This window comes from Telopea speciosissima, chromosome 2, assembly GCF_018873765.1.
Source record: "Telopea speciosissima isolate NSW1024214 ecotype Mountain lineage chromosome 2, Tspe_v1, whole genome shotgun sequence".
Lineage (NCBI taxonomy): Eukaryota > Viridiplantae > Streptophyta > Magnoliopsida > Proteales > Proteaceae > Telopea > Telopea speciosissima.
The window spans coordinates 38,635,739-38,651,150 of NC_057917.1; the positions used below are offsets into that span (position 1 = coordinate 38,635,739).

At 39.1% G+C, this 15,412-nt stretch overlaps 1 protein-coding gene across 2 annotated transcripts; it reads right to left on the minus strand.

Annotated features, from left to right (window-relative positions):
- Positions 1 to 173: 173 nt before the first annotated feature.
- LOC122653264 (actin-related protein 2/3 complex subunit 3) lies at positions 174 to 14,196 on the minus strand. 2 transcript variants are annotated; one of them, XM_043847238.1, is made up of 5 exons: positions 14,107 to 14,196; positions 13,462 to 13,570; positions 13,099 to 13,368; positions 12,783 to 12,825; positions 290 to 433 (listed from the first exon to the last, which is right to left on the minus strand). In XM_043847238.1, exons 1-5 carry the CDS (start codon positions 14,107 to 14,109, stop codon positions 424 to 426), a joined length of 435 nt encoding a protein of 144 aa, XP_043703173.1. In that variant the 5' UTR covers positions 14,110 to 14,196; the 3' UTR covers positions 290 to 423. The 2 variants fall into 2 exon arrangements, with proteins under 2 accessions (XP_043703172.1, XP_043703173.1); XM_043847237.1 differs by lacking the exon at positions 12,783 to 12,825 and having other exon boundaries at positions 174 to 433; positions 14,107 to 14,189.
- Between the last annotated feature and the right edge of the window lie 1,216 nt (positions 14,197 to 15,412).

The window sequence follows — 15,412 nt, forward strand, 5'->3', positions numbered from 1 at the left end:
TCAATCACATGATCTTGCAGCGCCATATGGAACTATATGGAACCCACACTTCAGTGCACTGCTAGATTCATGCATCATAGAGGATTTTTATCCATAATTACAATGCTCCTTAACGATCTTATCAACAACACAAGATTCTGAAGAGAAGAATGAGTAGACAGACCAAAGGAAGGTTGGAATACAAGCAGTAAGCAAATACAGATCATCCTTATATATATCTGTCACACTTGATGAAGCTTATGTAGGACTTCCAAGTCCTTGTAAGAGTGTGTTCTCTTGTAATCAATGCTTTAGGGGACAATAATATTCATGAATTTCCTCTTGGCAAATGCCAACCACCATTTGTTTGGAGTTCCATTTGGCCTGTATGCAACACTGAGTAGCCTTCCACTTGTTTCCTCCCTTATCTGCTTCAGATAGTCCCTAAATAGCTCTGCATTCAAGCAGTATAAATCCATAATAGGTAAATGTAAAGCATTTCTATCATTGCATTACCACCAAACTGATCAAGTTGATAAAGGAACCCATTGGCTTTTGGATACCTAACCCAAAGTTTCCATTAGTTATCAGTTACACAGCCCAAAATATCCAAGTTATATTTTCTAAATGCTCGAAAGGAAAAAAAAGGGGGAAAGGAAAAAAAAAAGAGTGAAAGACAAGAAATACAGAGACAATATTTTACTAAAAATACAAACACTAAAAGGAAACCCTTCGGTCAATCCTTGTGGATTAAAAAAGTGAAAACCAAAAAATGCTCAAGCATACAGAACATTCAACAATATAGGATCATAGAGATCATGGATTGTGCAGCTTTCAAATATGATGGACATCATACATGTCTATGCTCACATCACTTACCCTCAGCCATCTTAGTTTATCAGTGTCACTCAGCATCTCATTGGTTTAAGACTTTAAGCCAAAAATCTTCTTTGTTATAATCAAACTTTGTAATGTTGCCTTCAATCTACGTAGAACACTCATGGGATAACAAGAATTACCAATACCAGAGGTTTGTCTATGTTGTTTAGTGCATAGGGTCATGCAGCAAGTTGCAAGATATTTGTGAGAGCCTCAACAGTCTGTAGCAACATATGGTATAGATTTTGTAGGATGATAAATTAGAGTTCATGTTATATTTGGAATAGAAGACGGACCTTGGCTCAGTTGTAAGGTTGCTCCATTGCAACCTAGTGGTTGTGGGTTTGAGTCGGGAAACAGCAACTCCGTGAAGTGGAGGTAAGGTTGCGTACATTATGACCCTCCCTAGACCCACAATGGCGGGAGCCTTATGTCCTGGGTATGCCCTTTTGTTACATATGGAATTTTTATCCACTTAAATAGATCAGGTCATGTGTATTCTCAGGAGTCGAAATCTTCAAACTTACATCTATAACAAAAAGAAAAAGATCCAATGTAGCAGACGTGGGGATGTGGGGTTCCTTCTCACTCTCTCACATAATGAGCTGTGGGTCCCAAATTGACAGTCTCCTCAGACACCATGTGGGACCCTTATTGAATGAAACCATTCCCCAGGCCATGTTTGGTGTCGCGAGAAAGAGCATGGAAAACCTTGCCCCAACAAATATTACACTCCACATCTTCAAGACTTCAGCTGATAACTTATAGGCTTATATCCACGTAAACTACTGCAGGTGATTGGCATATTAAAGCTAAATATCAACATTTGAAGGCTATCCTCTGTATTCCGGCTGATGCTAAACTTTGCACATGGAAATGGATGTGAAACTCTTTGCTCGGCACATAGGTTTCAAAGCGCTAGGCAACTTAAGGCGTTGGAGGGCCTTCTTAAGTGCTTAGACGATAAGGCGGCGCCTAGGCGACCTAAGCATGCATTTGAACGATTTTAAAACATGGATACAGTTTTGTTCCCGGACATAAACCATGTGGCAGGTTAATGGACACAACTGTTTACCTTAAAGTCCCCTTTGGTGTACTATAAGTCTGTAACCAAAGGACAAACACATGAATTCGAAAGGTAGTTGAGCGGAGGAGATGAGAAGAAGTCACGACACACGAAGACATTCTTGAGACTACCTGTTGGAAAAGGCACGGGGCTCAATTGGATAAATATCACCCACCAGCTATACTCTTTTCTCTTTTTCCTTCCTTATCCCTTTGTTTATAATTTTCACCATTATATTAAAGCCAAATAATTTAGGTAAAAAACCCGACCAAGCAAGGTAGTAGAAGAGAAGGGTTCCAACTTTGGTTCCTTTTCCCATGATGAAATCTTCTTCTCCATTTCTTTTTTTCTTTCTTTTGTTTTTGTTTTATTTTTTATTTTATTTTTCAATTTTTTATACAAAGACATGATCCCATTCATCACACTGTATATAAACATTCTACACAACCCCAATCAAAACATGAGAAAAGGCACTTAATCTTATATAATAATAAAAATACCAACGCATTCAATAAAGGCGGTGGAATGCCTAGGTCCCCAAAAGAGCCTTGTTGCCTAGGCGACGCTTTGACGACTATGGCCCAGCATAATACAAATTAGTATAAAACAAAATTCTACATTAACTGAAGAAGTATGCTTGCTGATTCCTAATATTAGAAGTAGCAACAGAAGTGGAAATTAAAGATAGCTAAGGCTTACACTCAAGGAAACTGAAGAAGGAATATTAGAACTAGAATCTAATTTTAAAATATAGACAAAACAGAATTTCAGAATAGAGAAAATGTAAACGTTGATGAAATTATGAAGGGCAGATTAACAATACAAATACTACTTATGTTCCGGTATATCAACAATAAAAATCCTAGAATTCCCCCTAGAATTGAAGGGTTAGATTGAACAGATTAGGGAGAAATACCATTACAGGCAGGTGAACAGAAACTAATAATATGTAGCAATAAACTCGAGTCCAAAGTTCAGGTATGGCAGGGAATGAGAATAAAAGATCAAAAAAGAAATTTCAAAGCAATCCAGACCCAAGGTTTTAAGTATCAGTATCAGATATCGTATCGGAAGGATGATTTTAAGAGATGTATCGTACTGGAGAGACACAATATATGCTAAAAAGACACATGGAAATGCTAAGAATAAATTCAAAATACAGTTTGAAGCATCAACCACTATAAATAAGAACTATATAAAATATATGATGTGTAAAAATGAGAACAAAATTCAATGAGATCATTGCATTCAATTGATTATGGATAAAGGATGAGGTTTCTTATATGTACCAATACCATAGAGAGTTGCAGGCTCATTCAATCTCAGAGTTGGAAGTGGTCTTAGGTAAAAGTGCAAACAAGATGATATTGTGCACAAATCAAACATACGTGCAATACTGCCCCCAGTCGAAATATTGATGGTAGTGTTACCAAGGTTTAAAATATCCATAATTTCTTATTTTACAAAAAAAAAAAAAAAAATGAAGTGGTTTTCAAACATTTTACCCATCTGCCTCGATGTATCCATAATTTTTTCATAATTTTTTATTCTTCAGAAAATAGGAAAATTTTGAAGGACCCAGTTTTTATGCATGGCTGTGTATGTACACGGTCGTGCCTTCCAACCATTTGATGGGGGAGGGGGGGCAGAAATGTAATAACACATCCCACTCTCTCCCCCATCCAACAGTTGAAGGCATGACCATGTATGTTCCTGGCCGTGCATAAAACCTTTGACCAAATTTAAAATACTGAAAAATTAGAAGAATGCAGCAATCAAAGTCCATAATGTATTTCATACATTACATGTAATTTTCAAACAAAATTGGACCCATTTGAATCAATGTATCCATAAAATTCTGGGAATCCTAGCCTACCCTCTAGTCGCCCCTTGGATTAAGGTATGCATGCTTATGATGCGCAGTCATGCTTCAAACAATGATCAATAATCAAACCCAAACAAGTGTTAGTGAGTATGGGTACAAGGTTGACTAAATTCTAGACTGGCCCAGTTATCGAAGATCACACCAGAGTAGGGTCAATAGGGTGACAAACGATATCTGAACCAAAAGAACCAAGTCACTCCCAGTACCAGGTCAATTATAAAACAAGATTACAGTTAGTTGTGGCATTACCTAAATGTTTGAGGCTCTATATCCCTACATGATACATGTTGGTTAGGCTAATAGGACATAAAACCATTCCCTTAGCAAGGTGCACCTATATACCTCTCACCACGCCTTCGCAGGGTGATCCAACGGCAATACAAATTTTTTCTTTTCAAAAATAGGTATGTATTTCTAAAGGTTTTAGAATCGACTGTATTGATTAGTATCGAACTGCATCAATAATTATCGAACCATATCAAGAAGTATTGGCCAATATAGTACCATACAATTTTTTTTTAATAATAAGCATCGTATCAAATACATATTGTATCGGTACAGGTACAATATGTATCGCTAAGAATCGGCTGACATGGTACAATACTTAAATCCTTGATACTCTAGATAGTACTCTAGCAGAAGTGCAGAACCAATTAGAAGAAATATGAAGGAATTGAAAACCAAAACAGAGTGTTGCGGCTGTGCTTAGGTGCTTATATACTGACCTGAGTTTGGATGAAATAAAGCTGGAACGGAAGGAATGATTACCAACAGAACAGAAATCAGCAACACCCTGGAGAATATTCACGAAAGCAGCACAGGAGCTTACCAAAACTCATACAAAAATACCTTTTTCAAAATATTAGAATCATGGTTTACAATGGCAGGCTATACCCTTGAAGATAATTGAAAACCAAATTCCTAAAGCTAACAAAATTGCCAAGGGCACAAGGTGCACTCAAGGGGCAAAGGCCTTCCTAGCACCTGAGGCGTGAGGCACTAGGCAAGGCACGTGCCTTGGGGATATGAAGCACACCTTGCAAATAAAAATGTATAGAAGCACTACATCCATGTTGTGTGATGAAAAAGCAATTTCCCATATGTACTTTAAATGGTATTTATGATGTCTCAGCAATTCCAGAAACGCCTTTCCAAAGCATCAAAACACCATAAATGTCACTCCAAGCAAGTAGACGAGTCGTGCTGAGTAAAGCAAATCTTGCACATCACGAGGATGTTAATTGGAAACTCCCATTCTAAAAAGATGTTCCAAAACTCAGATGTCAAAAGAAGCATAAAGTGATAGAAGAGCACAACTGGAAGATCAAGTGTCAAAGAACTTCACGAGCAAGAAGTGCCATGAAGATCAAGTGTCAAAGAACTTCACGAGCAAGAAGTGCCATCGAAGTGAGTATCGGTAGCGAACACCTTCAAGGGTAAATTCACAAAGGTACAAGCACTTAGGATTAGTTTCCTTACTAGTATACTTTGTAATCCAAATTTGTAAGATTCTCACGTCCTTGACGCCCTGAGACTTGGTCAAAAGTTGCCCAAGTATGAAAAAAGGTCTAACCATCTTAAGTTGGAACTAGACTTGACCAGACCGACCGGATTTAGATTTGACTTTAAGTGGTAAATCTGGTTAATGCAAACAACCAACAAGTATTGGCAGTCAACTGACTGAGGCCTAGGTGCCATCCAATTAGGGCACTGACACGCCAAGCACTGGACACTGGCTAGTTGGTCGTCTAAAGGTCAAGTAGTCAACAGGCTAGTCCAGGCGGTCAACCGACTGAACTTGTTTTTGAACAATTCAATGTTTAACGGTCAATAACGGCTATATTCACAAAAAGGAGGTTGACTAGCTAATTTGAAAAAAAAGTTGTTGGGAGCTCCAACAGCCAGATTTTTTTTTTCTCTTAGATGTTTCTCTATTTAAGGAGAACGTGAGGAGCTTCCATAACACCTTAAGATTAATTGAAAATCTATTGGAGGAGGGGACCTCACACTTTTATGAGTCATGACACAGGTATTCCGTTCCTTCATTAGTCTCTTTTTGGTTGTTTACTTTGACGACATATTGAATTACAACAAGTATCTAGATGACCATCTTGATTGTTTAAGACAAATCTTGAGAGTACTTCACACTGAGAAGCTTCACAACAACCTCAAGAAGTGTTCTTTTATGCTGCCTAAGGTCATATTATTTTAATTCATTATCTCTTCAGTAGAAGCTGATCCAGAGAAAGTTAAGACCATTCTTGATTGGCCATCACTGAACTCCGTAGTTTTCATGGCTTAGAATAATTCTACAGATGTTTCATTCGCAATTTGGGCATAGTAATGGCACCAATCACTGAATGTTTGAAGTAGAGCAAAGGCAAGTTTGAATGGACAACAACGACGACTAATGCTTTTCTTCTTATCAAGAAGAAGATGACAGAGACACCGGTATTACAGGTATTACAGCTACCAGAATTTGATCGCATATTCAAAGTGGCTATTGATGCTTCACATATTGGTCTGGGAGGCGTATTGATGCAAAGTGGACATCCAATCTCTTTCTTTAGCGAGAAACCCAATGAAGCCAAACGGCGCTATTCGACATATGATCTGGAGCTCTATCTTGTAGTCCAAGTGTTACACCACTTAAGGCATTAATTATCTTATCGATAAAGAGTTCATCCTTTACACTGATCATGACGCATTCAAGCACCTTCACTCTGTAGTGTGTAGCTTACTTACAAGAGTTCACATTTTGTGTTAAAAGTACAAAGCTGGAAAAGAGAACATTGTTGCTGATGCACTGAGTCGAAAAGTGTTTACACTTAACACTTTTTCAGCACAAGCAGTTAGCGTTGATCAGATACATGGTAAGTACACATCTGACAAGGATTTCAGCCTGCTTTATCAGGAGTTACAGCAAGGCGGACAGCATCCGAAATATTCAATTCATGATGGGTATATGTTCTTAAGAACTTGACTATGTATTCCAAACGCATCCCTATGTCATCACATTGTTTGGGAGCTACATGGAGGAGGTTTGGGAGTACATTTTGGGAAGAACAAAAGTCTCATTCAGGTTACAGATCGCTATTATTGGCCACACCTATCAAAGGATGCCAATCATATGATCAAGAGATGTCGAGTATGCCCACTTGCTAAAGGAACAAAGCAAAATACAGGTTTATAGTCACCTTTACCTGTTCCTCATACACCCTGATTGGATATAAACATGGATTTCATGCTTGGACTGCCTCCTACACGAGAGCGATATGATTCCATTGTAGTGGTATTGGATCATTTCTCGAAGATAGCCAATTTTCTGCCATGTAGCAAGACTTTTGACGCTTCTCACTTTGCAAAGTAATTCTTCAAAGAAGTAGAGTGACTACATGGGCTACCAGAAACCATTGTCTCTGATTGTGACGTCAAGTTTATGAGTTACTTTTGAAAGACATTATGGCTGAAAACTAAAACCAAACTGCAGTTTTCAACCGCCTTTCATCCACAAATTGACAGACAGACGGAGGTAGATGCCGCATTCAAAATTATGAGAAGACATGGCCAGCCATCCTCAATATTGCTGAATTTGCATATAATAACCCAGTGAACAGGACAACAGGGAATACTCCATTTGAGATACTACTTGGAACTCAGTCACAATGACCTATTGATCTTGTTCCACTGACACCCCAAGCTCGAGTCAGCCTTAAGGATGATGAGTTCGTGTGCTACATAACTGAGTTGCATGGGGGAGTTCAAACCAGGAGACATGATTATGATTCTTGTTAAATCCCGAGAAGTTTCAGACTGGCGCAAATACTAAACTTCACCAAAGGAAGATGGGTTCCTACAAGGTACTGAAACAAGTACGACCAAATACTTATGTGCTCGAATTGCCTTATGATATGACCATAAGAAATATCTTCAACTTATCACTCAGATGATGGTGATACGGAACAAATACTGAGGCTGACCCAACTCAAGTTACCTGTTGATGATGTAATTGAGGTCTTGGATGACACTTACAAGACCACTCGTTGTGGCACTGGTTATCATGTATTTCTTGTCAAATAGAAAGGCCGTCCAAGACTCGACAACACTTGGATTATGCAGATAATTTCAAACGTCTCAATCTGAACTCTTATATGAGCACTACATGTCATTCACTCATTCATCGGAGACGAATGATTTCAAGCTGGGGAGGGCTGATGCAGATCTGAAGACCTACGGCGGGAGGAAGATCAAGAAAGGCCAGCCTAGCGTGGCCTAGTTTATTTACTCTTTTACTTCCGTTTTTAACTTAGTTTCTTTCATGTTAAGTGTCTTTGGTTCAGTCCAAATTGAACCGATGGGTTCAATATAAGTCATGGTCCAATGTTGGTTCAATTTAAGTCTAGTCTTATATTTTCTTTGCTTTTAAGTTGAGTCCACATCACACTTAAAGTCGATACAGGTAAGTTAGACTCTAAGTTTGATTATACTTTGTAAAGAGGAATCAACTAGGAGTCTTCCAAGCCAACTCTATCTCTTTCCTTGTCAATAAAAGCAAACTGTGAGGCACTTTCATAGCCCACAATTTTTTATGAACAAATAAGCTGTTGCTGCTGCTCCTCTTCTCCATTGGTGAAGAACCTAGTGTTTGATCAAGATCCTTGCATTCGATCAACGCTGGTTGGTGTTTGTCTGTTTGATCTATCCAAACACCTTGCGGTGGGAAGCCCGGGTGCCCTTCTCTTTCCCTTATTCTTATTCTTCTTCCTCCGTCTTCTTCTCCATTAACCAAGTAAGTGTTCTTCTGATTTTCTGCAACTCAAGTTCCAATCTAGAATTTATATACAAGTGTTTTTTTTTTGGCATGAATTACGGTTGAGGGAATCTGACCGTCAGATCATCCCCAACTTTTGAAGAGTTGTTCATCATCTCAAACAAGACTATTGACCTTAGTTTAACCTAGATCAGACGTGCTGATCTGTGTTTATTCAAGAGTTCCATTTCTGCCCTGTTTTCCCAGATTTAATACCATCTATTTTAATTGCTACTCGAATCACTGTTGCTGCAGATTTAACATTGCTGATTATTATTGCATATGACCAGATTCAACTGGGCATAATATTTCTGTCAACTGAATTTCAATCTCATTTGTGATATTCTGATATACCCCCCTCTCCTAGTGCAACTAGGTTTGACCCATATCTTCAGATCCAACCATTGGATTGAAGTCAAACTTTCAGCAAGTGTTCTTTACCCTACAAACAAAAGTCGACCTGAATTTCAGGTCCATCTGATATATGGATTTTGTTTTATGCATGTTCTCCTTAGTCTGGAATTTTTCTCTGAGAAATGATTCAGTTTTGGAACTGTTTTGATTCAACATTAGCATCTCAGCTTGAAGTACTCCATGATTTGCCTCAGTTGATCAAGATGATCATCTTTTTTGCTTACTATATATTAGTGTATTATCAAAATAAACAACCAGAAATCTACTAAAAAAAGGACAAAGTACCTGAGTCATGGCACACATGAAAGTACTAAGTGCAATAGTAAGATCAAAGGACATGACTTTCCACTCAAACAGTCAATGTAACACCCCGCATACGTGTTATGATTATTTTATTATTATGTTGGAATGTTTCCTCCATATCCTCTGTTTCTACCCCGCATGGATGGAAAGATGCTATGGCTGATCCCAAGTGGAAGGTTGCTATGTTAGAAGAGATTCAGGCTCTTACGAAAAATGGTACATGGGAACTTGTTCCGCGTCCTCATGGAAAGAAATTGGTAGGGTGCAAGTAGGTATATACAGTAAAGCACAAAGCTGATGGAACTGTTGAACGATATAAAGCAAGGTTGGTTGCTAAAGGGTTCACACAGACATACAGCACTGACTACCAAGACACACTTGTCCTTGTAGCAAAAATGAATTCTGTTCGAGCTTTACTGTCTTGTGCTATAAATTTGGGATGCAATCTGCAGTAGCTAGATGTCAAGAACGCGTTCTTGAATGGGGATCTGGAAGAAGTCTACATGGACATACCTCTGGGGTTTGAATCTACCTCTACAGCAGGAAAAGTGTGTAGACTTAAAAAAGGCTCTCTATAGCCTAAAACAATCCCCCCCCCCCTGAGCCTGTTTAGGAGATTCCTAAAAGCAATGTTAAAATTTGGGTACTAGCAAAGTCAGGCAGATCATACTCTGTTCATCAAGAATGAAAATGGCAACGTTACAGCCTTCATTGTGTTTGTTGACGATATTGTTGTGACTGGTCGTAATGAGGATGAGATCACCAACATTAAAACCCAACTGGCACAGGAATTTGAGATTAAAGACTTAGGACCGCTTCGATACTTCTTGGGAATTGAGGTTGCCCGTTCCGACAAAGGCATCTTTATCTCCCAAAGGAAATACGTTCTAGATCGTCCCAGTGAAACTAGGATGTTAGGATGCAAACCAGCAGAATCTCCCATTGAAATCAACCACCATCTAAGCAGCAACTGAGGTGATTCAGTTGATAAAGAAGAGTTATCAGAGGCTGGTGGGTTGATTGATCTACCTCTCCCTTACTCAGCCAGACATAGCCTATGCAGTTGAAATTGTCAGTCGGTTCTTACATGATCCTCGCACCATGCATCTCGAGGCTGCATACCGGATATTGAGATACCTAAAATCACCACCTGGTAAAGGCCTCCTATTCTCCAACAACAATCTTCAGTTGGAAGTTTTTACAGATGCTGATTGGGCGGGCTCTATTGATGATTGACGCTCTACTTTTGGGTATTGCACCTATCTTGGAGGTAACTTGGTTACCTGGAGAAGTAAGAAGCAATCAGTTGTATCCAGGTCCAGTGTAGAAGCTGAATATTGAGTCATGGCATAAGGAATTTGTGAACTACTCTGGTTAAAGATCCTCCTCAAAGATCTGGGTGTTACTTCTCAAGATCCTATAAGGCTCTATTGTGACAACAAGGCTACAATAAGTATTGCCCATAATTCAGTCCAACATGATCACACTAAACATATTGAGCTGAATCGCCATTTCATTAAGGAGAAGCTTGAAGAAAGCCTGATATGCATACCTTTTGTCAATACTGATAATCATTTGGCTGATATTTTCACCAAGGGTTTGGCGTCTAAGACTCTAAGTAATTCCATCCTATTGTATTCAAGTTGGGCATGCGACACATCTATGCACCAACTTGAGGGGAAGTGTTAAAGGATGATGCAGTGACCCATTTACTCGTATCCAGACCTTGATACACTAGAGTGTCTACGTTCATTTTGCACATGTTGCACATGCCGGTTTATCTTCCATATTTGTAATAATATTTGATTATAAATAAAGAGGTGGCCTCTGTCTTCTTGACAAACCAAATATTCTAATCCTACTCTGATATTCAACTTAAGCTAAAATAGCTAAACAAAAATAGGAACAAAGCTGTCCATATGTGCCCCCAAATCATTGTTCATGGGAACGGTAACTCGGTACTATTCATGTGAACAGTGGTTTTTTTTTTTTTTGGTTTCAGTCATGGTCTATTATCTTCTTCATGATTCTCTCTGGGTTGGGGCTGCCTTAGGTGATGCTCCATTGAATCAAAAAAAACTTGCCACATAATCAGACCAGGTTGCCTCTCACAGCAGTCAAATCCCACAACCTTGTTGGGCTGGTTTTGGGGCTTGTTCATGCAGGCACATATGGACTTGTGATCTACATCAGCTCCCCCCATCTTGAAAAAAACCAAAAACTCGCCCTTGAGTTTGGTGCAGTTATCAAATCAAACTTGCATGATGAATCTTCAATTGGAAGTATAATACAACAACCGTAGATCGTGTCCACCACCTCTCCTTAGCTCTGATACTAAATAATGAAAAAGTCAACCTCGAACCAAGGAAATCAGCGGAAGATCGATTGCAGCCAGGATCAATACAATAAGGATGAACAAATTGAATAACTGAAACTTTTATTGCTTTTTTTTTCTATTTACATATGAAAAAAGAACATAAAAAAAGGATAAGAAGAAGAATAAGGGGATATAGATAGATGAAGGGGGGGGAGAGGGATGGGAGGGGGTAGGCTATCTCAGCCTTGGGTCTCTCACCCACAGTTATCTCAGCTGTTGAACACAAGTCTTCTCAGACAAACACTTTCAAGCAAGCAATTGAAATTCCATATTTCAAGTCTGAATTCAAGTACAACCAATGGGGCTTATTTATAGCTTGGCCTAAGTTTTACAAAATAGGAAGTCTCAAAAATAAAAACCAAACGAAAAATAGAAACTAAATCTAACTAAAAGGAAACAAAGGACTGAAATAGAAACTTAAGAAAACAGAGACTTCTAAATAAAAGCTAAGTCTACTTTCTAAATCTGAAATTAGAAACTAGTACTAACTTGCTAAAACTGAATTTAGAAACAATCTAATCTCCTATTACAACCAAACTGGAAAATAGAAACAAGGTAAACTAACATAGCTAAACAAAAATAGGAACAAAGCTGTCCATATGTGCCCCCAAATCACTGTTCACATGAACAATAACTCGGGTACTGTTCATGTGAACAGAAAGTTCTTTTTTTTTTATTAAATTTCTTTCTTGGTCTCTTATCTTCTTCATGCTTCTCTCTGGGCTGGGGCTGCCTTACGTGCTGCTCCATCGAACCAACAAAAATTTGCCACATCTTCAGATCAGGCTGCCTCTCACAACAGTCTAATCCCACAACCTTGCTGGGCTGGTATTGGGGCTTGTTCCTGCGGGTACATATGGGACTTGTTATCTACATCTCTCTCTTCTCTTTATTCATCATACCTGCATATGTACCAGGTTACTTCTCATTCTTATGCCTATCACCAGCAGATCTTCTCTCAGATCTGCATCAGGGTGCCTAGATGTCTAGGCGTCGCCTAGATGACCATGAATAAGAGAAACAAAGTCCTAATCTAACACCACGATTCGGCCGCGGGCCAATTTTGGACCTGGCCCGCTTCCTCTTGCAAGTGTACTTGGAGTACCTTGCATCTGTATCAAGAGGATCACATAATTAAATGGGCCATTTGGTTTTAAATTTTCAAGGCCGAATATCAAGAGTAAAGCTACACTGTAAGAGTGCTTCTAAATCATTTTAATAATGATGCAATGGCATTGAAGATGACATACATACTAGACTGAGAAGCCAGTGTAATCTAATTGACAAGTATCATTCTTGAATATTGCTGTTTGAAGATTTTATCTAGAAATGCCTCGCCAATATGGACTGCTGAAGATAACAAAATATGGAGAAAGGAGCTTTACCTGCTTCTTGCTGAGACTTGGGAAGTGCAAAAAGTCCTGCAAAGGGAAAACCAGGCTCTCCAGGCACAGGGACCTTCTCAAGACCCAAGCTAATGATAGCTTTGGTCCCCTCAGCCAGTGTTCTGCAGCCCTCAAGCCTCTTCAAAGCAACATTGATGTAAAATGTCAAATAAATGAGAAGCTTGTCAGCTGAGCTCTGGATATCAAAGTTTCTGAAGAAGACATTGGCACGAAAGAATGTGATTGCTTCATCAATGATATCAGTTTTATCTGCAGAAAAATTTGTGTCCAATTGCTTCAACAAAAAACTTCAAAGAAAATTGCTTGGGTGGTAGTTGAACAAAATTTAATACAAAAATTAACCTTGATCTGAAACTGGTGCAGGACCCTTTATATGGCTTTTCAAAGGAAGCAGAGGGCACCCACAAGCTTTTGTTATGCCTTCCTCATTAACAAAACTTGAGTGGTACACCTGTCATCATAACAGTTTCTTAGTTTTATTTGGAGCCAACCATAATACCAATTTTCAAAAAGACAATGGCAGAACATGTAACCGGACATAATTGAGACTCACAAGGAGTGGTAAGCCTACTTTAGAATGTAACCAAGAGTAGTTTCACATGTTGGGCTTCGACCATAAGTTTACACAATCTTCAAGATCTTTCAAGATATAATAATCAAGTCAATCCAATTTAGACAGCTGACATGTTGCAGTAATATGATATTGGACACTAAATGGATTCGCATTATACAACGGAAGTCCCTAGGTTGGTCAAATTCAAGAGTCCAACACATCCAAGCATTCAGCATAGAAGAATAATTTGAAAACCACTAAAATCAATGTTCGATATCACAGAGAAAGCTCGGAAATATCAACAATGCGGAAGATAGTCAATATTCCGGTTTTCAAACAAAGCTACAAACAGCATCTCAGAAGTGCACTCAAAGTCGATTCCCAATGATATTGCGAAAGAATGAAAACCGAAGTAAGGAACTTTAAATTCATACCATGATCAACCGCAGAAGAATCGATCTCCACAAAAGAGCTCGAAGTTCTAAACAGAGTTCCCAACGGGTGAATCAAATCATTAGCAGCGATAAAAATCAAGACGGTGGCTTGGCTGCTTTTTTTCGTTTTCTCCTGAGGCGTGAAAAGGGACGGTTCCTTAACGATTCGGCCCAATTGGATCAATTAGAACCATCGCATTTCCAAAAGTTAGGGATGTCAATTTCCAGCCTGAACCGGTTGGACCGATCGAACCCAATTGGTTTAGACCAAATTGAACCGAATCCTGTTTGTACCCTAATATCGGTCAAAAAAGTAGGGCCGGCAAAGTCTGGGCCCAGGGCGACATGAAAGACAAGTAAGTCAGTTCGTTTAGAGCTATCCAAGACGAACAGGCACAGTCTATGATGGTTACGACCGATCTGTCAAGTTTTTATGCAAGTAGTTTTGATCAGTCAAGAAGGAAGTAATAACTGTTGTTAGCAGAACGTGGAGTTAGAACCGTTACATAAGTACAACAATTGAAGAAGTGACAGGGACCTTTCGTCAAATCAACTAGGAGTAGGAGTATTTTAGATTAGTTTAGTTTCTCCAGTGTGAATATTCCCTCTGTGGGATCTTGTTAATGTATTTTCGTCGTTCAAAATGACGACCAGAACCAATTTCAGTTATCTTCAATCATTTGCTTCATGTTCCTTTAAGTTTTCGTAGTCATCTGAACATTGAAAGTCCTTGGAGCAACTGAAGCAAGAGTGCGATCCATTATCGCCTAAAAGAAGTAAGAGCAAAGTCTGTGATCGAGGCATACTACTTGAGTCTTAACGACTCTAGCACGCTAGCACATCCAACAACGATCTCGAGACCAAAATAGTGGAAACATCTTTTGACACATCCGTTGGGACACTCCAAGTAAGTACTAATGAACACAAGGAGAACCATAAGAAATTCGGATGGAGTTGAAGTGTTTGATTCAACAGTAATCAGTCCTGAAGATGATAACCAACAAGGGGCAATGTCGCTTGACAGTGGGTCATTGAATGACGTGGCACACCAGTTGGTTACTACATTGCAAGGATGTCTTCATCCCACGATAGATGATATGCGACAGTTGGCTGCCGCAGTAACACAGTCTAATAGCGGGCAGCAAGTCCGTATTGAACAATTGATAACTTTGGTCACGGCTCAAACTCAGCCACCAAGTTGAAGCCAGATTCACATAGTCTACATGGAGGGTTGATTTCTCCTGGTCATGTCCGTACAGGAGAACAACTTGCAGATGTGGTCACAAAGTCTTTGGGGGAGTGCATG